Source organism: Rhinolophus sinicus, chromosome 17, assembly GCF_057876585.1.
Source record: "Rhinolophus sinicus isolate RSI-liver-muscle chromosome 17, RSI-T2T, whole genome shotgun sequence".
In the NCBI taxonomy this organism is placed as follows: Eukaryota; Metazoa; Chordata; class Mammalia; order Chiroptera; family Rhinolophidae; genus Rhinolophus; species Rhinolophus sinicus.
The window spans coordinates 57,735,527-57,759,797 of record NC_142517.1 but is presented as its reverse complement, the minus strand read 5'-3'; the positions used below and the strand labels follow the sequence as shown (position 1 = coordinate 57,759,797).

Below are 24,271 nucleotides of genomic sequence, written 5' to 3'. Positions count from 1 at the left end.
GTTCCTGGCCCTGGGCCCTACTGATGAGTCCCTGCTGCTTGGGAGATAGGAACATGCATCAGGGGGCCAGGCTGGCACTGCAGGAAGCATCCTGAAGCCTCACTGACCAGCAAATCATTCCCAGGGACGGATATTGGAGACAGTGCTCCTACCCATGGCAGGGCCCGTGGATGCCATTTGTTCCCAGCAGGACTAGATAGTGAGAGCCGGGTGGCAGCCTCTGGGAGGCCTCCCCTCCCCTAACCCCCAGAAGAAGGAGCAGCTCTCTGTGGACAGAGAAGCAGTGAGGGTCTATGTGCCTGGTGACCCTGACTCACCTAGTTCCCAGGGCTGTTGGGGCCACAGGGTGAGGTGATGGTGAACAGCAGCACTCAGGAGACTTCCACACTGGCACTGGGTCTGCCCAGACCTACTGTGATGCTAGACGAGTCACTTCCCCTCTTGGGTCTCAGTTATGTCATCTATAAAATGGGAAAAACAACCTCTGTTCTGCCCACCTCAGCTGGCTCTTGTAAGGACCAAAACTAGACTCTGTACCCTGGGCGGCTCTCAGCTGCCAGAAAGTGAATGGTAAATGTGAGGTTTTAATTAGCGTTGACACTGTCTGGAGGGGAGATACTCTGGGCTTTTCAATTATGGGGATAAAAATGAAAAAATCAGGGCAGCCTGTAGGACAGCCTAGCAACCCTGTCTTACATCTGGAGACCGCAGCAGACTTGGGTGCAGCTTCTCCGGTGTTTAATTTACTACTGGTTCTGGTCCAGAGTGTGTGGCCATCTCCCCTTCTTGCGTGTTCCCAGCTATCCATGCACACATGTAACAATTGTTGCATTCATTTTCATTTAATAAAATTAAGCACGACAACAAAATCTCCCAAGATGTAAAAATGTGATTCTGAAAGGCAAGCTCTGTGATACAAAAGGATCTTATTGTTATGTAAACACGATGGCCATCAAATGTCCTTCTCTGGCCCCTGGGGGGCGGGGCGTTTCAGCCCTGCCTGCGAAGGGAGCTGGTACAGTGCACCCCTTACTGAAGAGAGGAAACAAAGGCCAAAAAGATAGGATAAATTTACTCTTTGTGAGATCCCCGCCCCCTTTTCCTTGGCACTGCCTGAGCCCCGTGGCCAGTTCCAGCGGCCCAGTTTCCTACTGTATGCCTTCTAGCACCAGGCTCCATGTTTAAGCCAGGCAGCTACTAGAGCAGCAGAAACGCTGTTTCTAAAGGGCCTTGTGTCTTAGTGCCCAGACGGTTTCCAAGGTGGGGAATCACGAACCCTTTGAGAGACCTCAGGCTTGGGCGGAAGCTCGCAGTCAGCTCCGGCTGCGGCGGCAGGGCGCCCTCTAGCGGCAGCCTGGCCCTTCCAGGGAGGGACAGAAGTGCTACATAGTTGGATCTGTGGGGCTGGCACTCAGGACCCTGTCCTCGGCCTGCAGCCACCTGGAGGAGAGATTTTGGTCCTGGGCAATTTCAAGGACGGCAGCCTTCAAATCCAAACCCAAGAAGTGGTGATACAGACTCTGCCTATCAGTGACCTGGCTTCTTAATTAAAAATAAGGCCACAGCAGGAATGCAAGCCACCAATGAAGGTGAGCCATCAACGAGGGCTATCATGAGCCCGACAGAACAGAAGGGGTGGGGTTGGGGGTGTGGGGGTGTGCCTTTGCACCACAGCTCTTGCCAAGGATGCCCCATTAACAAGCGTCCCGCCTCAGGCAAAACTAAGCAGACACAAATCACCCTTTTAGCCAAAGGGCACCTCCACAAATCTGTCCTAAGTCTTAAGAGAGGTTGGAGAAATCTCAAATGGAAATATGCAGAATGCCCCACCCCCATCCACAGGTCAGTTCTGAATTGCCGGCTGAGGTCACACACACCAGCACCATGGATATGCAAAGAGTTGCTCAGGGTACAGAAGGCTCAGGCAATGTCACAGAGCTCTGAGGGGTCTCCAGAGCAGCCCTGGAATACAAAACATAAAGTGTTTCTACAGCAGTGGCAGGCACACACGACTTGGACCATTTATAAGCAATAAAAGGATTATTCACGTATCCTCTTTGGGCTGCAAATTCTTTGTGCACAAGAGAAAAAAAAAATCTTTACTCATGAAGCTGGATTAAGGATCAAAGGAGATAAATTTTTTGAATTGATGTTTTGGCTTAAAATGTAAAGGATTTGGATTCTATTTTATAATAAATCTGTTTTTAATATAGAGATGTTTCCTCAAAATCTTTGTATGAAATCAATTCCAGAAAGACAGCTGCACCATGTTTGCCCTGAGGTGTCGGGGCCCTGTGCACCACCCCGCACCCCGAATGAGGAGGCCAGAGCCACTCACTGTGCACACAGGTTGGGCTGGGCTGCTCCCTCTGCTTAACGCTAAAACTGGTAGTGGGTCTCCCCTGGGATGGTAGATAATCCACAAGTGGGTTATCAAGAGGTGACCTCCTTCCTCCCTCACCCCTCTTCCCGCCCACCAGGGCTCCCCACAGAGGCCAGCTGGAAACTCTTCACTGTATGTAGAGCCTGTCGGAGATTGCTCCGGGCAGATGAGTCATGACCTGCATTCGCAGCCACCAGTAGTAATCCATGGGGTGGTAGCGGGTATAGGGGGTGGCGGCCATCAGGGCGTGGGTGACAGCATTGATGACAGGGGACGTGTCCGTGGAGCCACTGTTGCAGTAGGTCTCCATGGTGGCGATCTTCTCATCAAAGTACTTCCTGCCATAGTCCTTGCGCACCACCTCAGGCAGCTCGTCCCACATCTTGTTGGCGATGGCCTGGATGCGCTCGGGGGTGTAGAGGCTGGTGGCAGCGATGAAGTTGCCAGGTTCCACCACACTGACCTTCACGCCCAGAGGGTGCATCTCGTAGCGCAGGCAATCAGAGAAAGCCTCCACCCCAAACTTGGTGATGCAGTACGGGGAGCGGGCTGGGTTGGCCATGCGGCCCAGCATGCTGCTGATGTTAACAACGCGGCCTATGGAGGAAGAGAGCAAGGTCCTGCTCAGGAGGCTCTGTCTGGTGGGGCACAGGGCCTGGGGCCTCAGAAGCCTGGCTAGAACCTGGCCTCCTCGCCCCGGACCTGTTTTACTTCCTGCCAGACTGGGGCCCAGCCTTCTGAACAACCCAGGGTCAACAAGCCTTCTCATTGGTAGTCAAGGCCAGCTCGGGCCCACCCATCAGCATCAGCGTCCCCAGTATTTCCTGGGTAAGCAGTTGTGCCAGGCAGGACAGGGGAGGAAGAAGGAGTGAGAAGCAGGCCTGCACACCAGGAGGACACGGTTTAATGCACAGCACACAACTAAGCTGTGTCTCGTCTACATTCTCCCACTGCATTTTCACCCCAAACTGTAGTCATCTGGCAGTGCCCTGTCTGCAAGCGGGCAGGGGTAGGGCAGAGTTCTGAACTTGACTTCAGGGCTAGAACATGTGGGCAGGGTCTGGGGCACTGGGAGAGAGTGGTGACTACAGAGGCTCTCCCACAGGCCCAGCCTGGGCGTGCTAGGAGCTACCATAGCTTCTCCCAGCCCTGGGGGTGGTGGGTAGATGGGAAGCCCATCCAGACAGCCAGGCAGACCAGAGACCTGCTCGCCCTGGTTGTGCACCCAGAAAGTGAAGGCACAGCCACATCCTGGGCACTGTGGGCACCTTTCAGAAACCTCTAAGTTGCTGAAGGGTTGAGGTTTTCTTCTCAAGTCCTGCAATGTTCTCTGGGTTCATCGTGTCATTTCTGGGACCTTGGGAGAGATCATATGAATCTTCCCCTTTTTGCCATAATTGTTTGCTGTTTTAGGGAGAAAAGTGTGCGTCAGTGACTACTTAGGTGGTTTGCATGTATTTGGCTACCTAACATGGTTTGGGTCTTTGTCTGTTTTCCAAATTTCTGATCTTGATTATTCCTGTTTCTTTTCAATGTACTGCCACAATGATCTCATTTTTTAGCTATGCAGAGTAACCCATAGAACGGATATCGCAAAATTGACTTAACCACACCCCTACAGATACCATGATGTGTACACAGAGCTCTGTGCACAAGGGTGGTTATTTCTGTAGATTCAATTCCCAGAGTAGGAACCTTTGCTGCACAGATGGCTGACCTCTTACCTGCTTTACTTTCTGCAAACCATACGTCCGTTTCCGCCCCGTGGGCCACCGCACCCCCACTCACCAGCACCCACAGGCCCCGCATGGCCCCGGGAAGTCATGTGCTCAGCCTCCCTGAACTGTGGCCATGGATGTTGGCTCTACTGAGACTTATTTCCATTCTGAGCAAAAACAAAAAGGTGGGGCAGGTGGAGGGGGCAGGAGGAAGGCCCCTTTCCAACTCACCTTTGGCCCTTCGGATGAGGGGGAGAAAGGATTTTGTTGTCCGCACTGTGCCCCAGAGGTTCACTTCTGCCACCTCCTTGTAGGTCTCCATGCTGGTGAACTCCACCTCCCCAAATGTTGAGATGCCCGCGTTGTTAACCAAGCCCCACATGCCTGGACAGGAGGGGACAGAATGGAAGTCACCATGTGGGCTCTATCACCCATCAGCCTGCAGGCCGCTCCCCTCCCTACTTTCACCCCTTTTCCCCAGGACTTGCCAGCTTCTTACCCAAGGAGTTGCCAAGAATAATAGGTGACTGAGAGGCCTAAAGTGCTGGCTGTGACCTTCCCTTAAGTCTAGACTGTCCAGTCCTTATCTTCATTCTGCCTTAATCGAGTGTCTGGGTCCATCATGACCCAGCCCTGCCAGTGCCCCCGCCTGGAGTTCCCCCTCACCTTACTCACTTCCACTCTATTCCAGCCAGTCTCACAGCACCCAGGCACCTGTGTATTCATCCCTGCCTCTGACCCTTCACTTGCTTTCTCCTTCTTACCAGAAGCCAAGAGAATCTCAGGAGTTTTTCAGGCCAAGACCTCTCTGGAGGACCAGAGAGGGGACCCAGTGCCCAAAGGCACACAGCAAGTTAGAGGCTCAGCCAAGCCTCAATCTCAGGTTGGACCCCCGTGCCTGTCCTGCTCCACCCTGAGACCCACCTAACAATACTCTTCTCTGAACCATGCATTGCTGCGTGATAAGCCCCTGTGACCCTGTTCATCAATATCCCATGTGTGTGTGGAGATATACATATATATACCTGGTCTTTGCAAATAGAGAACACCTCTCAGCCTTGTATGGTCCCCCGGGGCTGAGTACGGGATTGGAGCAAATGTACACTCTCCAAGTGCACTTGGGTTGACTGTTTCCAGCAAGACCAGCAAAGGGACAGCTGGCTTTATAGACACAGAATGTTGGTGCTGGAAGGCTCCTTAGAGTCCACTTAGTCTGAGAACTAATCTCACAACTAGGGATACGGAGGCCCTTAGGGGAAAGGACCGGCTTCATTGTGCCCAGGAAGTCAGAGGCAGAGCTAAAAGGGGAAATGACAATGAAGAGGCAGCCATGTTTCGCAGAGCCCTTTTTGAGTTGTTTTTTGGGGTGCAAGGACTGGATGGGCTGGAGCCTCAGAACAGAGTTGGGCCCTGCCTCTTCCCTCAGGGTTTAGTCTCCTGTGGCCTTGAAAGCCCTGTGCTCCTTCCCAAATCGCAGCCTCAGGGCAGGGCTGCCCTCCTGGGGGCTGTCCCCCTGCCTGTGGGAACTCTGGTCCTGCTTGCTTTCTGAGTTAATCATGGAGTTTGTGTAAATGACACAGTACCGTGTTTCCCCGAAAATAAGACCTAGCCGGACCATTGGCTCTAATGTGTCTTTTGGAGCAAAAATTAATATAAGACCCGGTCTTATTTTAGTATAAGACCGGGTCTTATAATATAATGTAATATAATATAATATAATATAATATAATATAATATAATATAATATAATATATAATATACTGGGTATAATATAATATAATACTGGTCTAATATAATATAATATAATACCAGGTCTTATATTAATTTTTGCTCCAAAAGACGCATTAGAGCTGATGGTCTGGCTAGGTCTTATTTTCGGGGAAACACGATAATTGGTTTCTAGCTGCTTCCCTTCCATGATACCCACATTAAAGCTTTGTCAACTGACCTCTGGTGCCTTCTCCTTCAATTATGGAAAATTAGGATATTTATTAGGGAAAGGTAATAGCTGGTTAACAAAGTGCTCGTGAAGCTCTCCCACTCCCCAAGCTGAAGCCTCAGCTCTCAGCTCACTGGTGACCTTGCACTGATGCAGACACTACAACCCGCCACAGCTGCCGCCCCCTCCCCTTCCCCACTGCTGCAGACTTCCCGCAGCCATGCCCCTCTCTTCTTCCCAGACGGCCTCTCGCCACTTGCCAAGGCTGACACTTCACCCTCCCCCTTCCAGATGGTAAGCCATCGATCCTCTCTCTTATGCAACTTCAACTCTTTCATTGCCCCGTCTCCTTCCCTTCGACGTTATGCACATGAGGTGCTTAATAAAGACTTGCTGGGTGAATACAAACACCATGTGTCCATATCCTAAAGAATCTTCTCTTAACCATGCTCCCCACCCATGCTACTGTGTGCTCCCCTTCCCTGTGCAGCCAGGCTTCTGAGAACACAAGCTCCGCTTTCCAGTTTCCCATTTCCCTGTCACTCTGGGTCCCAGCCCTAGCGGGGCTCCAGGGTATCTAGAGAGCCACGTGCTAAGGACACCGCCCGTCTTCTCTCTCCTCAACTTCCCCAAATCTGAGCACCACTCTTGTCTCCTGCCACTCACTCCTCCCCTGGCATTATTAATACCCAAGCATTTCCTCCACTCTCCCTGCCACCTTTTTTCTACCTGCCCCACTAGATACAGGTGTCCCCCAATGTCCACCTTCTTTCAAATCACACTCAGTGCTTAGGCAGCCTCATTTTCCTTATGTTCATGGGACTTTCCAGGTGTTTTGTGCTTGATTCATATGGGACAGTATCACACAACTTAAAATACATGCTTTTTCCATTTACAAATTAATTACATCTGACACTGACATCCACAAACGTTTAATTGAACTTGGCCTATGAAAACACACTGCCCCTGGATGATAGCTTGGCGGATTTGGTAAGTAGTAAATGGGTGACAGTTGTGTTCCTGCAGCAGCCCCACCTGTGTGAGGGTTTCCATGTACCCCTCGCAGTCATGACTCTCTCCTAACCCCAGTCTCCTCCTGAAGGTCACTTTTACCTGCAGGTCCCACAGTTCCCCAACGCCCCCTAACCACACCAACACACCAACACATCAAGTTCCCAGCTGCCCAACCCTGCCCTCCTCTGTGTTAACAGTTTTGCTTTCAGTGTTGACTCCCCAGCTCCTTCCCTTCTCTCCCTTCTAATGAGTTCTGTTGACGTTACTGATAAAGATCAAAAGGACACCGCCAGGCCCTGAACCAAAGATTTTGCATCTATTAATTCACCTGATCCTCACAACCAACCTATAAAGTAGATATTAAATTGTCCCATATCTGGATGAGGCTCAGAGAGGTTAAGTGCCTTGCTCAATGTCACCCAGCTAACAAGCAGACAGGATGGAATTTGGACCCAGGTCTGTGTGAGGACAAAGGCCTCATGCTAACCCTGTGCTGCTGTTGTCTTTCTTTGCGATATCTCTAGAATTGGTGTTTTCTTTCCTGTTTCCACAGCATTAGTTTGGGTCCTCGTTACCTCCCTCCTGTATTGCTAGACATACTCTCCCGGGTCTCCCTGCCTCAGGCTGTCTCCTCCGCCTCCATCCTTAGCCAGAGTCTCCTCAGTCAGTTACGTGCTGCCCAACGGTTCCCTTCCTTAGAGGGGTATGTGAAGCCACCTTTTCCAGGTTTCTCACCCACTCCTGCTCAGGTACTCTGCCTTCTGGAAGCCTGGACAGCCTGCCACTCCTCTAACATGGCAGCCCCTCTTGCCTCTGCATTTTTGGTCTCTGCTCACGCCCCCACCCCTCCTCCTGAGAGCAGCCTTTTGTTGAAATACTACCCATGCTCCTTCAGCAGTTAGATCCAGGGGAGCATTGCACGGCTGTCAAAGCACCTTTCCCACTTCACAGATGGGCAAGCTGAGGCCCACATAATCCAAAGGTCACGATTCTAGTAAAAGGTGAAGCTCAAAGGGAATCCAGTCTTCTCATTCCCAGCCTGAGGGTGTCCCAGATACGTAGTAGGGTCTTCCCTGCTCATGGCATAATGTCCCCAGTGCTATAATGGCTCCTCACAGGTCCTGCCATAAAGCCACCAACTTCCATTTGGTCGTGTCCAACTGCAAATTCCTCCTCTGGTGCTCAGTACACTACCAACTACACAGCAAGTACTCAGTAAATGTTTACTGACTGTGAGGGAAGTGGTTCCAAGCTCAGACCAAGGCCCACAGTCTGTCAGTTGGCCACTCACTCGGCCTTTCCTTGGGGTAGAAGTGGGGAGAGCTGGTTACAGACCCCAGGTGTACAGTCCACTGGGGAGAAAAGGGCTGGTGGCAGATGGCTCACCTGCTCTAATCAGACAATCCTCTTCATCTCACACCCTGTGGCTGGTTCCCCTGGCTTTGGCAGCAACTGCTCCACAGAACCAGGGTGAAACGGCACCAAACTTGTGATAAAAATGTACCCTGCAATTCTCTCCTGGGAGCTTCCTGCCTGGGAATTGAGTGAGAAGCGGCCATCCACTTAGAAATGGTCGGAAAGCTCTGGGAGGGCGCCAGCTGGAGTTCAAAGACAGCATAGGCAGAGAAGGGCAGAATTCCAGCTGCTTTACCAGGCAAAGACAGCCCAGGGAAGGGGCAGGACCTCAGGGAGGAAGGCAGGGGGAAGGCAGGGGGAGACCTGCACAACCACATATCAAACAGATTTATTTTCTTTTGCAGACCTAAAAACCTTCAGATATTTTTCCCCAAAATGAAGTATTGGTTAACTAAGGTCATGGGGAGCGGTTTATCAACCCTCGCCAGAATACATCATGAGAAAAAAGCATCAGGAAAAGGTTAACGTATCAAGGGTGGTACTGGGCTGGGGTTTGAGCACCGTCCAAGGGCAGGGGCGTTGAGTACCTTCCCCTAGTGCCTCGGGGTTCACTCCGCCTTGCCAGTTAGGCTAACAGGTCAGACCAGTCCAGGGAACGGAGCGGTTCTGCCCTGGTGGCAGAGTACAAGAACCAGGGAGCCAAGCAGCCCCAGCCCTGTTGCAGCCCCATTCTGTGCTCAGAACTACAATGATGATTCCTTTCCACTGGCATTTTAAATCCCCCCAAACCCACAGGCTGTAATGAAGTGGCTTTATGGTGCTGACTGCAGCTGTTTTCCTGCCTAGTAGTTTATGAAGGCAGCATCCCAGCTGCCAGGGCAGGCCCCGGGGTGGAGGGGGATTTAGCACCAGGAAGGGGGTGAAGCAGGCTGGTAATCATCCCAGTGGGACCCATCCTGACTTTTCTTCATGGAACAAGAGCCCTGGTCTGCCTGTTAATTACTAAACAGATGTTCCGGAATTCACAGGCCTGGGAATGGCCTGCTGTGGGGGAGGGGGTGGCAGTGGGCTGAGAAGGTGACTCCTTAGTGACAGGCTGGCAGCCAGGGCAACAGCTTCTCTGATAGCTGCACAGCATAGAAGCTTCTATGGTGGCCGCTGAGGATGACAGCATCTCTACCTGATACACGCTCAGCAGAGGGCCCAGCACAGTCCCCGGCCACCCCACCCACTTCCCTCCTGCCTACCAGCCACTGAAGTCGCCACTCAGGAAAGCTGCCCGCACCCCATTCTGTGGGACAGCAGAGCTGCATGAGGCACACACACCCTTTCTGCCTGGGCTGGCAGGAAGCTCAAAGGTAAATGCCAGAGATGCAGTGGGTGGACTGGACTGGCTTCCCGGGCCAGGCAGCACCATCACACTGTGTTCTGCTTGAATGGCATCCCCGCCCCTCTGTTGTACAACAGAGGCCCTCCCACCAAGGACACTGGAGTCCTTACATCATGGGGAATTCTGTAGCATGTGACCCTGTTGGCTACCGTCCCCCAAACTTTCTGTCCCTTTAGCTTCTGGGGCAGTGCACCTAACTTCCTGACAGTTATCTCTTCCCCTTCTCTGGGCCCTAATTGCTCATGTTTCCCAGGAGTCCCTTCTTGCATCTCCCCCACTCCTAGTCTCACCTCCAACCCTGGACACCTGATCTCCAGTCCAGACACCCCCGCCCCCGGACATCCCATGGGCACTTCAGCATCACCGCATCCCTCAGCCTGCTCCTCCGGGGAGGGGTACCAGATGTCCAGGATACAGACCTCTTGCCTCTCCCTCATTTCCATGTGCATCAGTCACCAAATCCAGCCAGCTACGTCTCCTTAATACTCCATGATTCTGATCCTCCTCTCACTGGAGGACTCAGGACTCTCATACCTATGTCCCCCTTTAAATCCACTCTATACTGCCACCATGGCCCCCAGAGCAAGCTGTCACAAGTCTAACCAGGTCATTTCCCTCGAAAAATGCCTTTCTGTGGCTCCCACTGCCCTTAAAAGAGAGGTCACCTCCCTTGCCTGGCACCCCAGGCCCTGATCAAGCTCCCTCCCCACCTCATTTGCTGCTACCATCTCCACCAGACTTGACCCCTGGCTTGCCATCCCTACACACCGTGTGTGCGTCCCACCATTATGTGCGCTCTCCTCTCTTCCTGGAATGGCCTTCTGCACGTTCTGCCACAATCTGCCCTAAATGACCCATTCCCTGCTCACCCCAAGACTAGGCTAGTCCCTCTGTGCTGTGCCCCTCCCTGAGAGGGGATGTGGAAATCATGGGGCCAGCCCCCCATGAGGTCCTTTCTTGGCCATCTTTGTATCCCCAACACTTGGCCCAGCACCTGGGATGAGAGTGGACATTCAATAGGCATTGGCTGACCTGACCTGACCTGAACCAGAGCACATTCACTCATCATTGTAGATTCTGAAATTACCTCTGGCTTTCTTTCACGTTTCCTTATTGCATGGGTGTGTTTCATGTAACCCACTTCCTCCTACTGTGCTGGAGGAAGAGTGAACAATAATGGAGGGTAGCATTTACGAAGGGCACCCCTGGAATAGCCCGTGCACTACCCAGCTGCCCCAAGGTGCTCCCTACCTTTGTCAGGGTCCTGCAGGCTGGAGCGGACGATCTCCACCGCTTTCTCCACCTCCTCACTTTTGCAGACGTTGAGCTGGATGGTTCTCAGTCGATCACTCTTCAAGCTGTCCAGCTCTTTGACCCCCTCATTCCCTTGGTCCTGAGGAGGAGAGAGGAGCTGCTTCACCTGCCTCCTTCCCATCCTGCTTCCAGGATGAAGACCAAGGCCACAGCAGGGAGCTGGCCCCGAGTCCCTGCATAAGCCTGGGGCTTCTAACAACCGCAGGCGGTGGTCTCTGGAGGCCCCCCTGGACCTGCTCCATCAGCAGCAGGTTCTATTCAACCCCTGATGACGTACCAAGCATCAAACTAAGTGCCACAGACACAACCGTGAGCCCAAGGCCTCATTGGCAGGATCCTTTCTCTAAGCAGAGGTTGCAAACTCGTACCTAGCAGGGCCAGGCATGTGGGTATCACAAGGTGAGGGGGGAGACCACTCAGGGGTGAAGCACATGCCTGGCCTCTCAACCCCTGCCAGCTGTTGCCCACAGGTGTATATAAGCCCAGGGTTGCAGGTGCTTGAATTTTTAAGCTTGTAATTGGGATTCTGTGTGAAATATCCTAAGTTTTTAAGTGCTGGCAATATAGTTAAACTACAAAAAACAAAAAAGTGAAAAAAGACGCGTGGGCCAAAGCATATCCACAGGCCACATGTGACCAGCAGGCTGCAGTTTGCCACCTATATTCTAAGCCAAGGGCCTGTCACCCCCAAATTTGTAAGAGGCCAGTGCCAGCCTCTACTTCCAGTTTGGTCACTAACCAGGCTCTGTACACTCAGCCGCGTCCCTTAACAGGTGCCCAGTTTTTCCAGCTACTGTTGGACATAAGGACATTGCCACCTGTCCTGACCTGCTCAGGTTAATGGAAAACAGGAAATCATTTTTAAAAAACATGTTCAATGATAAACGAATTCAGGAACTATTACACATGAGAAAAGTGTTACTCCGTCAGCAACATTTTGGAGGCCTCTATCATGTTCCAGCACCGATCTGGAGACACAAAACTAAATAACTCAGCCCCTGTTCTCAAAGATCCACATTTTAGGGAAGGATGCAGCTGAGTAAGCAAACAATCCGGGAAGTACTAGCCACAGGAGACCTTGTGGGGGTTGGGGGGATGCACAGAAGGTGCGGCAGGCAGGGAAGACTTTCCAAAAGCAGTGACAACTGAGGACCTGGACCCACAGGGCCTCTGGGGAAGGGGCACTTCAGGCAAAAGTAAGAGGACATGGCCGTAAGCCAGTGCCGGCAGAGCAGAGGCCTGAGGAAGTAGTGGGACAGGAGGCTGGGAGGTGGGCAGCGGCCTGTCTGGGGGCAGTAGTGAGCAGCTGGGGATTTGAATCAAGTAGATGTCGCTTATTGTTTACTGTGCTTCAGACTGCTGAGTACTTGACATGCATTGTCTCATTAGTGCTCACATCATGAGGCAGGTTGTACTATCACATTTCATCTATTCTATGACACAGTTTTTCACAATAGGGATGAGCTACAATCAATGTGAAAATTAAACACTGTCAGTCAAAATTTAATTGGCAGTGACTTTCTCAGTGCTGCGTGGAACAGTGATGCATCTTACAAGAGGACAGGAGTAGCTGCCAAAGGATGAAATCATAGAGAAATGCCTACTCTTAGCCCAGGGCTTGCCCAGGGCACCTACAACTGGTACTGAAGCAAGGGCTACAGGAGGAAGCACAAGGTTGGTCAGCATACGTCAGCAGTGAAAAGTTCTCTACGGGTTAGGCTGAGTCTCGCGTAAGTGGTTTGAACCACCCCACATAAAAGCAATTTACTTATTTATCTTATTCCTTGCTTATCTCCCACCCCACCCCCATGTAGGCTCCACAAGGGCAATAACTTTTCACTGAATTGTCGTATGCTCTACCTTCATAGAATTTCATCAGTTCATAGCAGGCGTTCAATAAATATTTGTTGAATAGATGAACAAATAAACAGAGTGGTAGGGTCAAAAACCCGATCTAGGTGGGTTGGAAAGAAAATAGGTAGTACAAACAACCTTCTGGGGGTGCTTTTCTACAAAGATAAGCAGAGAAATGGGGTAGTAGTACACATAGCATGTGGGGTTATGTTGGTGTGTGTGTGTGTGTGTGTGTGTGTGTGTGTGTGTGTGTGTGTGATCCAGTAGAGAGTGAAGAGTGAATGATCTAAGAGAGTGGAAACATCTGAGCAGAGACAGCAAGTTGTCCCAAATACCTATTCTTTCCTTCCTCTTTAGTAGTAAAACCCGTGACTTTAAGCAGGCTACATATTGGCTCAGAATACCGACTACATTTCCCAGCTTCCCTAGCAGCCAGGTAAGGCCATGGCACATGACTAAGTTCTGGCCAATAGAGGGAGAGCATGGGTAGTAAATGTGCAACTTCTGGGTCATACCTTTAAAGAACAGGGTTATGCACTCACAGTAAGAGAAACACAAATTAAAACTACACTGAGATCCATTTTTTATCGATCAGATTGGCAAAAATCAAAAGCTTGATGCACACTCTGTTGGTGAAGTTGTGTGAAAACAGGTATGTCCATACATTACTTGTAGGAATGTCAAATTACACAGCTCCTGTGATAGGAACTTGGGAATATCTTCGTAATATATATTTTTAACACTTTAACCTAAGAGGAACCTCGCTCCTAGGAATTTACCCTAAAGAGAAAACCCTCAACAATACAAAAATACATATGCACAAGGTTATTCATTGTGCCATTATTTATAATCGCAAAATATTAAAAAACAATCTAAAAGTGCTCATATGTAAGAGATGGATGGTGTAAACTATGGTCCACCCACACAGTGGAGTACCATGATGCTGTTAAAAAATAGTACAGATCTCTATGAACTCATATGGAGTATTTTCCAAGATATATTGTTAATTTTTTTAATTATAAAAAGGTATATGCCGTATACAAACATTTGTATAGGAGGGATAAATTAAAGAATGGAGTGGAAATAGTGGGAGAGTAGCACTACTTTGAGTGTACCTTTTAAAATGATTTTGACTTTAGAGCCTTGTTATTGTTTTATATATTCTCAAATCAAATTAAATCAATAAGAATAAAGGGAACAAAACACAAACATATGAATCAAATTGTATTTCAAGTAACTAATGTAATGATAAAGACAAAAAATAATCCAAGTAACTATTAAACACACTACTTTGTATACCTTCAGTCAATAGATTAAAAAAAACACTTAAAAACAACTTAAAGTTCTACTGTGGTGACCACAGTACCCCTCCTTTCAGGACAACCTGCTGTGGGAGCAGCTGACAGAAGGTCTCCAGCTGCCACACTTTCAGATCCACTGTGGCTGAATGCCACGGTCACAGCCACACTTGCCTGGGCTGCTCTTAGCCGATGGCAGAGCACGCCAGGTACACTGGGCCATTCCTGCCCAAGCAGGTCTCCTCTAATAGTTCTCCTCCAACCTTGACTTGGAGACTCCCCATCATCCCAGCCAAGACTCTCAGACTGCACTGCAGTCAGAAGCTCTACCTACCTAATCCTCCTTCCTTCCAACTTCTTTTCACAGACCTGCATTGCAATCTAAAAGATTTCTTTGTCTTTACCTGCCCCATTCCCCTCTAGCTATTATAGGCATTTCCCAAATCAATCTCTTGCACAGCTAATCCTATTTTGGCATCTGCTTCTTGCCGGATCCAAACTAAGATAACTACTTAGTAGGTTTGCTGTTTGTAATGGTATGAATGTAGCAATTCTGAAGCTATTGTGTGTATACTGTACGATCAGCCAAATGAGTAAATATATTGACATAGTTGGGAATCAGGGTTCTAACTGCAAGAGAAGAAAGAAACAAAAACGGAATGAGGGAAGCAAGAAAGAATGCTGGTGTGTTGAACTGGAATAGGAGGTTAGTATAACCTCATGAATTGTGTGTGTGTGTGTGTGTGTGTATGTGTGTGTGTGTGTGTGTGATTTTTATAGGAAATGTAGATAGGAGATATATAGATACAGTGTGTGCATATGTATATATGTATGTGTGTATAAATAATCACACACACACAACACACACACACACGTCCACTGAGAGGGACAAAGAGCCGCAATGCTCCATTAGCAATGAGCACGCTTAATGCCCAGTTGTTGGTTGCTAAATTCCAATAATAGGAACCAGGTAAAAACATGTCTACATGAAGAAATGTATGTGAACGCTCATAGCAGCATTGTTCATCATGGCCCAAAATCCCAACATTTTTATCCAAATATCCATTAAAAAGTAAATGACTTTTTTAAAAGTAATATATTCATACAACAGAATACTATCCAGCAATAAAAAGGAATGAACTATTCTTACATTCTACAACATGGAAGAATCTCAAAAATATTATGCTAAGTGAAAGAAGCCTGGCACAAAAGCCTGTGTATTGTATGATTCCATTCATATGAATAGTCCAGAAAAGACAAATCTGAAGAAACAGAAACAAGTGGCTATCCAGGACTAGAAGTAGGTGTGGCAGGTGTACAAATGGTCAAGAGGGAAATTTTTGAGAAATGGAAATGCTCTAAAAGTGAACTGTGGTGATAGTTGCATAATTCTCTAATTGGGGAAACTGTCCCCTAATTACTTCTGCAGCTTCACGTCCCAGTGCTTCCCTTCATGCACCCTAAATTCCACTGGATGAGTCCCAAAGGAACACAGAAAAAAAAACAACTCACATATATAGTCAAATGATTTTTGACAAAGGTGCCAGGACCATTCAATGGTGCAAAGGACAGTCTTTTCAGAAAATGGTGTTGGGAAAATTGGATATCCACACAGAAAAGAATGATGTTGGACACTTACCTAATACCATATACAGAAATTAACTCACAAGGATCAAGGACCTAAAACAATAAAACTCTTAGAAGAAAACATGGAACAAAAGCTTCACGATATTGGATTTCATAATGATTTCTTGGATATGACCCCAAAAGCACAGGTAACAAAAGAAAAATAAGCAAAATTAAAAATTTTGTGCATCAAAAGATACTACACACAGAGTAAAAAGACAACCCCCAGAAGGGGAGAAAATATTTGCAAATCATATATCTGATAACAGATTAATATCCAGAATATATAGAGAACTCCTAAAGCTCAATAACAACAAAAAACCAACCCAATTCAAAAATGGGTAAAGGACTTGAATAAACGTTTCTCCAAAGAAGATACATGAATGACCAATGACCAATGACATGAAAAGATGCTCAACATCTCTAATCATTAGGGAAATGCAAATCAAAACTACAATGAGATACCATCGCATACCGATTAGGATGGCTACTATCAAAAAAGAGAAAACAAGTATTGGCAACGGTGCAGAGAAATTGGAACCCTTGTGAACTGTTGGTGGGAATGGAAAATAGTGCAGCTGTTATGGAAAACAGTTTGATGATTACTCAAAAAATTAAAAATAGAATTACCATATGATCCAGCAATTCTACTTCCAGGTGTATACCCAAAAGAATTGAAAGCAGGGTCTCGAGGAGATATTTATATACCCCTGTTCATAGCAGGATTATTCACTGTAGCTAAAACATGGAAGCAACACAAGTGTCCATCTCCAGATGAATGGATAAGTAAAATATAATGTATACATAAACACAATGTTATTCAGCCTTCAAAGAGAAATCCTGTAATATGCTACAACATGGACAAACATTGATGACATTATGTTAAGTGAAATAAGCCAGTCACAAAGACAAATACTGTATCATTCTACTTATAAGTGGTACTTAATGTGAATATATTTAATACCAGTGAACAATACACTTAAAAATGGTTAAGATGGTAAATTTTATGTTACGTGTATTTGACTGCAATAAAAAAAATACCCTACAAAACAATGACTACGTGTGAAGGACAGTGGTGAGAAAGATGACCCATCTCTTACCTTCATCAAGCAGCCAGCAAACACAAGGAAGCCTTTTGAATGCAGATGCTGGGCCAAGGAGAACCCAAATCCAGAGTCACAGCCTGTGACCAGGACAGCTTTGCTGCCCACCTGTTTTAGAAGGTTAGACCCCATGTTAGGAACCAGGATCCTGAGGACAGTGACCAGGCCCCCTCTGGGCAGGAACTAGTACTACCTCAGTGGGCCAGCCCTGGCGCTCCCCTCTTGGCTGTCTGTCTGGAGAAGCACCATAGTATAGTGGAAAAAGCTTAGACTTAGAACAGGAGACTGAGTTCTACCTGAGACTCTGCCACCAACTAATAAGGTTGCTTGGGAACTTACTTCCCCTTTCTGGACCTCAGTTTCCTCATCTGTAATCACCATTATCCCGATCGCCATCACCACCATCATCTTCATCGTAATTTACCATGTACAAGGCACTGTGCATGCCTTACTCTCATTTAACTCTCACAATAACTCCATATAATAATTATGCTTATTATACCATGTTACAAGTGAGGAAACAGATATTTTTTAAATGCCCAACATACTTAGTGATAGAATTGGAATTGAAACCAGGCCTGAGAGATTCCAGAGTCTAAACTCTTAACCCCTTACTCATCTGAGGGGAGATTTGGAGTGTGTGCTGGGGGGATGGGGCGGGGTGGGGGGTCGGTAAGCAAGTGAGAAAGTGCTCCGAGTGTTCTGAAAGCTCTAAAGCCCTGCTCTGAGGGTGGCTCGGGGTCTGGGGGCCCAGAGGGAAGCGCTCTAACCACCTGGCTGGTTGGTCCCAGGTAGCTAGGCTGCCACTCACCGGGTTCACCGCATCAGCATACGTACGACGGCCCATAGGGACAAAGGAGGCAGAGTAAAATAGCCATGTGCGCCTGCAAGAGAAAAGGAAGCCATGAGCACAGGCTGTGGTCACACCTAGACCTTGTTCCTGGGGCAGAAGCAACTCAGTACCCTCAGCCACCAGTGAGCAGCTCTGACGGTCTCCCCAGCCCAAGCCCCTGGGGACAACATGCTGGTTCTACTGAGGAAGAGGTCCTCTTTCCTCTAGGGTTGCTAGGCTGGAAGAAAGGGGGCCAGCTGCTGCAGTGACTGTTTGTGTCACTGTTTAGGAAGACCTTACAAGAGATACTGCTTTGTCAACAAAGCCTTCTGCAAATTCCATGTCTTAACCCTTAGGTTTTATGCTGCTTCCTGATAGATTTTTAATTAAACTTTTTATTTTGAAATAATTGTAGATTCACATGCAGTTAAGAAATAACACAGAGAGATGTCCTGTACCTTTTACCCAATTTCCCCTGTTACCTTGCAAAACTGTAGTACGATATCATACCCAGGACACTGGCATCAACACAGCGAAAACACAGAGCATTTCCACCACAAGATCCCTCACATGTTACCCTTTCAGAGCCACATCCACTTCCCGCCCTCCCCACATCCTCTTTAACTACTAATCTGTCCTCCGTCTCTATAATTTTGTCATTTCAAGAAGGTTATATAAATGGAATGTGGGGATGACTTTCTTCACTCAACATCATTTTCTGGAAATTCATCCAGGTTGTTCCATGTATCAATAATTTGTTCCTTTATGTTGCTAAGTTGTATCCAAACTTAAAGGGCTGTGCAGAGTCAGTAAGCAGAGCAGGTTGTCAGGTGTCAGGGCAGGGACCACATCCAGCCACTCCTGGGGAGGTTCTCACTGGGACAGATGCTGTGTACTGACTGCTACTCTGAGGCAGGCACACATGGGGGGTGTTCTGTCTGGGGTGTCACATCGCAAGAAGGAGCACAGACCAAATGGACATCATGCAGGTGGGAGTCCTGGATGCTGAGTGGGGAGACCAGGGAGATGAGCAATGCAAAAGCAAGCAGATGGAATGAGAAGTCAGGGGAGGGGTGCTGGGGTGGCACGGTGTCCCTAAGGATAAGCCATTAACTTCTTCAGTATGAATACAGCGGGCAGACCCAGGAACAAGGGGCAGCATTTAGAGAAGAAAAGATTTCTGCTTGACATGAAGATTTTATAACAGCACCATCCAAAGACAAGAGGCCTGTTGTGAGAGGTACTGACCACCCCATCGCTGGAGATACTCAGATAAAAGCTGTAAGGTCACTTGTAAGGATGCTACCACAGGATCCACCCACGGTGGGAAAAGAAGTATGAGGCCCTTTCCAACTGAGATTCATGCAAAATGATCAGGCCAGAGTTTTTCCCCACCCAAAGACCTCCTGTCTGACCCACGCACAGTGATTATCCCCTTCCATCTCCTCATACACCTGGGTCTCCCTCCCAGACCTCGGCTGGTGCCTTTGCCCTGAGGACAGCTAATGCACTCTGACCCATCTCTGCCCCTCACCACGCTGGCCCCAGCCTCCTCAGCCTAACCAGCTTTTTTCCACAATCCTGTCACAAGACTCAGAATCTCCCCATGACAGCCTTTTTTTTCCCCTTCCAATGAGCCAGAGGCTTGACTAATGCTTCACTTCCCTTTAATTTGAGGATAAAACCTTTGTAAAAGTATTTAACTTCCTTTGGGATATTTCTCTATAAAAAAATAATCTCCAGAAATTTCTAAAAGCCATATTTAAGACAGATTTTTACCATTTCTGTGACTTACTCACTGAAATAAAAATTGCAGTAAATCACCTTCAAAAGCCTTTCAATAGAGCCAGACTCCATTCCCTCTTCGATGAGATGTCCCCTCTGCTGGAAGGGCCATTTTAATGCTTCTTATATGGTGTTCTTTGGTAGTTGAAGCCCCATCTCCAATCAAGCTGCTGTAGCCCGCAGAAATGCTTTTAAGCAAATGCTGCTAAAAGCCTAAATGTATGTTCTTCTAAAAATCTTTACCTGGATAGAAAATACCCATCAATTTTCTAGCCACTGGGACTTTGAATTTTACCTAACACTTAATTTCACTCCTCTCTAATATAAAAGAAAAAGGCATTATTTTTTCCTTGCTCTGCCTGCAACAGAGGAAAATGAGGAAGCAGAACACACGAATCTCCTTTGGAAAAGGCAATCCTGGAAGCTCTCAATGAAGAAGAGCTGCTTGTTTAATTTGTACTTACTTAATGCTTTCTCTAAATCACACAAGCAGGTCACTGAAGTCTCAGGGTATTTTAGTTAACTGGTTTCATGGGGAAGGTTTGAAAAGGGCATAATCCAGGTGATCAAAGTAATGAGATACATCAACATCTTATCCTGTGCCTCCTGAGGGGATGCACTGACAGGGCACCACCTCTCTTGGCTGGCCTTCTTGCAAACGTGCATACCTGAATCTAAACACGGGGACCTCACACAAACCCATACTGAAGAACATTCTTCCCAAGTGTCAGGGTCAAGAACGACAAAGACTCAGGAACTGTCCTCAATAGGAAGAGAGTAAGGAGACATGACAACTAAATGTACTGTGGGCCCGTGGTTTGTATCCTGGACCAGGAAAAGGTCGATTAGTGGGCCACTTGGCAAAATTTGAATCAGGTGTTTAGGTTAGTTAATATTATATCAGTGGCAATTTCCTGGTTTTCATGATTGCACTAAGGTTTTGCAAGATGCTAACATTCGAGGAAGTTAGATAAAGAGGATACAGGAACCCTTGTACTATTTTTGCAACTTTTGTATAAAGTATAGTTATTTCAAAATAAAAAGTTAAAAAGATGTATCTGATGAAAGATATTCTGCTGTGCCCTGTGTGCTCTGGGAGGTCTCAGTCTTCTGAGGACATCTCTGCGTTTTCTTCACTGGTAGACGTGGGTACTGAGACGTCTCTGAGAGTCAGGCCTGTTACCACATGCGTCATCGACTTGTGAAGGAGACGTTTTTCCCAGACATAGTGACCCTCAAGGCCACCTCCACCCTTCAGTTTCTTACCTCACCCCATTTTCTCTATCAGAGAAACTCAGAGTTTTCCCCGGGAGCTGTGACAGAGGTCTGAAGAGGCGGGCGGTCAGCATTGTGGCCACAGGAGATAAAACCGTAGGCTTCTATCTGGCAGGTCCTGAAACACAAAATGCACTCTCAGCATTGCCTTGTTGCCTTCAGGGGTTTAGGCAGGAATGGTCATTTTGCTTCCAGGCTGTGAAAGTCAAACTGGGCTCAGTCTGATTGGCCCACGTCCTGTCATTGCACCAGGCAGGCCCCTCTAGCACCTTCCGCTCAAGCTGCAGCCTCAGGTGATGGAAATAGTCATAAAGCTGAGACGTCTAGAAATCTGGGTTCCGGTCTGGCTATTCCACCAACTCATTAGGCAACACTAGACGAATCATCACCCATTTGCAGCATGAGGAGGTTGGACCAGACCAGTAATCCTCAAACCAGGTTGTGTAGCAACTACTGGGGGACTCGGGGACCTACCCTCTCAGGGATGCCAATTCCATGAGCCTCATCCTCTGGTTTATGTTCCCCATGCCCAGCAAATCATCAATCTGCAGGGACTCAGGACATCAACCTTCATTCCCAATTTGCAACAGGCCTCTGCAGGCAGCTTTTCCAACCCCATGCCCGGCACCATCTGACTCAGCTCTACACCTTTCTCTCCAAGCCCACCAAACACAAGGTCTGGCTCTGAGGCTGAACTCCGCAGTAATTCACTACAGCATGGAGACGTGAGCTATACAATGAGACACACTGGGATCAATCTAAACACACACAGCCTCTCCCACCCCCCTCCCACTCCCTTTTAAGGTTGTGTCAACCTGATGACAAGGCCATGTGTCACTTGGTTTCACCTAAAGGCAACTCAGCACCATGAGTACTTGGATAATGAACCCTCGGATAACGCACTGTTTACAAGGCAGTCTCTTATGCGGAATGGTAGAATTGTACGTCTCTTTATCTTCTTCTTTTTAGAGTTTCTTAAACATGATGCTATTTCCACTCCAAACACAATGCTCCATAGGCAGTGGGGTTCCCACACACTCTTCAGGGTTGTTCACCATCTTTAATGCCTTGTGCTGGGCTTTGGTCTCTGTAAATATTAAGTTCTCAAACTTGAAAGGCCACTCACTTGCCTTTTGGTTTAGAAACAAATGGTTGTGGGTGGTGGGTGCTGAAGGAGAAAGGCAGAGCACCTGTGGCGGTGGGGGACCGTCTCCCTAGCCGTGAACTCAGTTAGCCGACAGGGGGCTTAATTCCCAGTGACCAAATTTATAAGATACTGTTGCAAAATCAAGATGCTCACATATCAATCTATCATCTGGGAGAAACTTTTCTAAAAGTGAAAACACTTGGGTCTGCTCTCAAGGGCACCTCCTTTCCATTTTCAAACCCAAACGTGACCTGTAGAAAGCACCTCGTCTCCAAAGGAACAGTGCGTGCATCCCCGTCGTGATCCTGGGCTCCCTTAATGCATCCTGACAGGACTGTCTTACAGCGCATAGAGCTGGTTGCATTCCTGTGGGACAGGGTCTGCAAGAGGCAGACGTTCCTCTGAAAAGGTAGGGCATCAGCAAGAAATAGGAACACAGAGTCGGCCATAGGCAGGAAAGAAAAGTCACATGTTTCTGGACATGAATCTGGATGGGCCCTGGCACTACCATGTGGGAGGGAAGGCCCTGTCCCACTGGGGAAGACAAGCTGGGTTTCAGTAGGGAACCATCCTATGTAGGGACCCCAGACACTGAGGAGCTTAAGACCAGCAAGCTGTGTGAGACTCCAAGGTCTCACCACTGGCAGGCTGTATTCTACTTGGCTATTTTGTTTGGCCAGCCTAGTGTTTTAAAAGGCAATGTAATGAGGCAGCTAAATGCTTGAACTCAATACAAACAGTTTACACTTACGATCTCACGCCTACCCAGATCACCTTACTTAACTGCCTGGACACTACAGGCATTTGAGCTTGAGATCCCTCACCAGATAGATGTATATATCCTTTGGCTATTTCCCTTCTGATTGCTTAGTATAATCTTGCCTAAAAGTTCCAGCTCAGCTCAGCTATACATGCTAACTGCACAGTTAATGGGGGTTTCCTTGAGGCCATGCAAAAGGGCAACCTAACAAGTTTTAAAGCCCTCGTTCAAAAAACGTGCTTGTAGGAGGGTGGGAGATGAGGGTAAGGGGATCAAATATATGGTGATGGAAGGAGAACTGACTCAGTGGTGAACACACAATGGGATTTATAGATGATGTATTACAGAATTGTACACCTGAAATCTATGTAACTTTACTAACAATTGTCACCCCAACAAATTTAAAAAAAAGAAAAAAGAAAAAAAAGATGCTTGTCATTCCTTAGAGAAATAACTATTCTGGAACAAAAGTCTAAACGCATTATATAGGAACACCAAATGATATAATAGACAATGTTCTCACCACCATTGGATCCTAAGAGTAGGGGTGACGCTCATATATCTGTGTTTAACAGACACCTTCAATAAAAGCCAAGGATATAACTTTGTAGCCCAGCTCAGTGAAGGCAAACCTAACGCAGACAGTTGGATTAGCCTGAGAAACAATCCAGTCATCCGATTAGACTTGGTTGGTGGCCACTTCTCCTCAGGGAACAAACACGTCACACTCTCAGCAGTGGTCACCTTTTGGGTGTCTGTCCTGCTCACCTGATTCCTGTCTTATTGGACCTGCTTCTCACCCACACAATTTGGCACCTGCAGCTGAAGTTGGACAGTGAGACCACCTACCACCACCACCATAGAGGACTGGGTCAGGGAGAGACACATGACCGAAAATAAACCCATCACTCTGTCCCCTGGCGTTGAGAAAGAATGCAACTCAGCTTCTGTGGGGCAGGGACATGTGATCTGGCTGCTGGAGTGGGAAGCAGGCAGCTATGCTACATTGGGCCTGAAGCCAGAGAGATGGAGAAAGCCAGTCTGCAGAGAAAAGAGTCAGGCACGCCTGCAGAAAGGAGCAGAGGTGGAGGTAGAGAGAGAAAAAAAACCACAGAGCCTCCTCAGGCAGATCTGCTATTGAGGCCCCTCTGCCCTCCTGCTCTCCAGCTCTATACAGCACGCAATGTATTTACTCTCCATGCAATTTAAGCAAGCTTAAAGTTTCTATTACTTGCAGCCAAAACAATATTAGCTAAAACACCCTGAAAGCAGGTTCTTTCTGCAGATCATTATTAATTCTTAAGCTTCCCCCTTATTCTGAGAACATCATGTTGTAGGTCTTGTAATGACAACAGAAAGATGGGCCTCCCCCTCTCTGCTTCTCATCTCTCCCTCCCTAAGAGAAAGTGTCACCAGAGCTGCCAAAATAGCCATAATTACAAGTGGCAGATTAAGCAGGCATTCCATCCCTGGGTGA

At 47.9% G+C, this 24,271-nt stretch overlaps 1 protein-coding gene across 5 annotated transcripts in view; it reads right to left on the bottom strand.

Annotated features, from left to right (window-relative positions):
• Nucleotides 1-823: 823 nt before the first annotated feature.
• Nucleotides 824-24,271, bottom strand: part of BDH1 (3-hydroxybutyrate dehydrogenase 1) — a 35,391-nt gene continuing 11,943 nt past the window's right edge. For all 5 annotated transcript variants that reach the window (XM_019723504.3, XM_074329791.2, XM_019723496.3 and 2 more), the window contains exons 2-7: nucleotides 20,879-21,005; nucleotides 17,807-17,879; nucleotides 16,993-17,103; nucleotides 11,052-11,193; nucleotides 4,333-4,485; nucleotides 824-2,980 (exon numbers count right to left, since the gene is read on the bottom strand). In XM_019723504.3, coding sequence (XP_019579063.2) covers nucleotides 2,511-2,980; nucleotides 4,333-4,485; nucleotides 11,052-11,193; nucleotides 16,993-17,103; nucleotides 17,807-17,879; nucleotides 20,879-20,961 — 1,032 coding nt within the window. In that variant the 5' untranslated portion in view covers nucleotides 20,962-21,005 and the 3' untranslated portion in view covers nucleotides 824-2,510. The remainder of the gene's footprint in view (nucleotides 2,981-4,332; nucleotides 4,486-11,051; nucleotides 11,194-16,992; nucleotides 17,104-17,806; nucleotides 17,880-20,878; nucleotides 21,006-24,271) is intronic.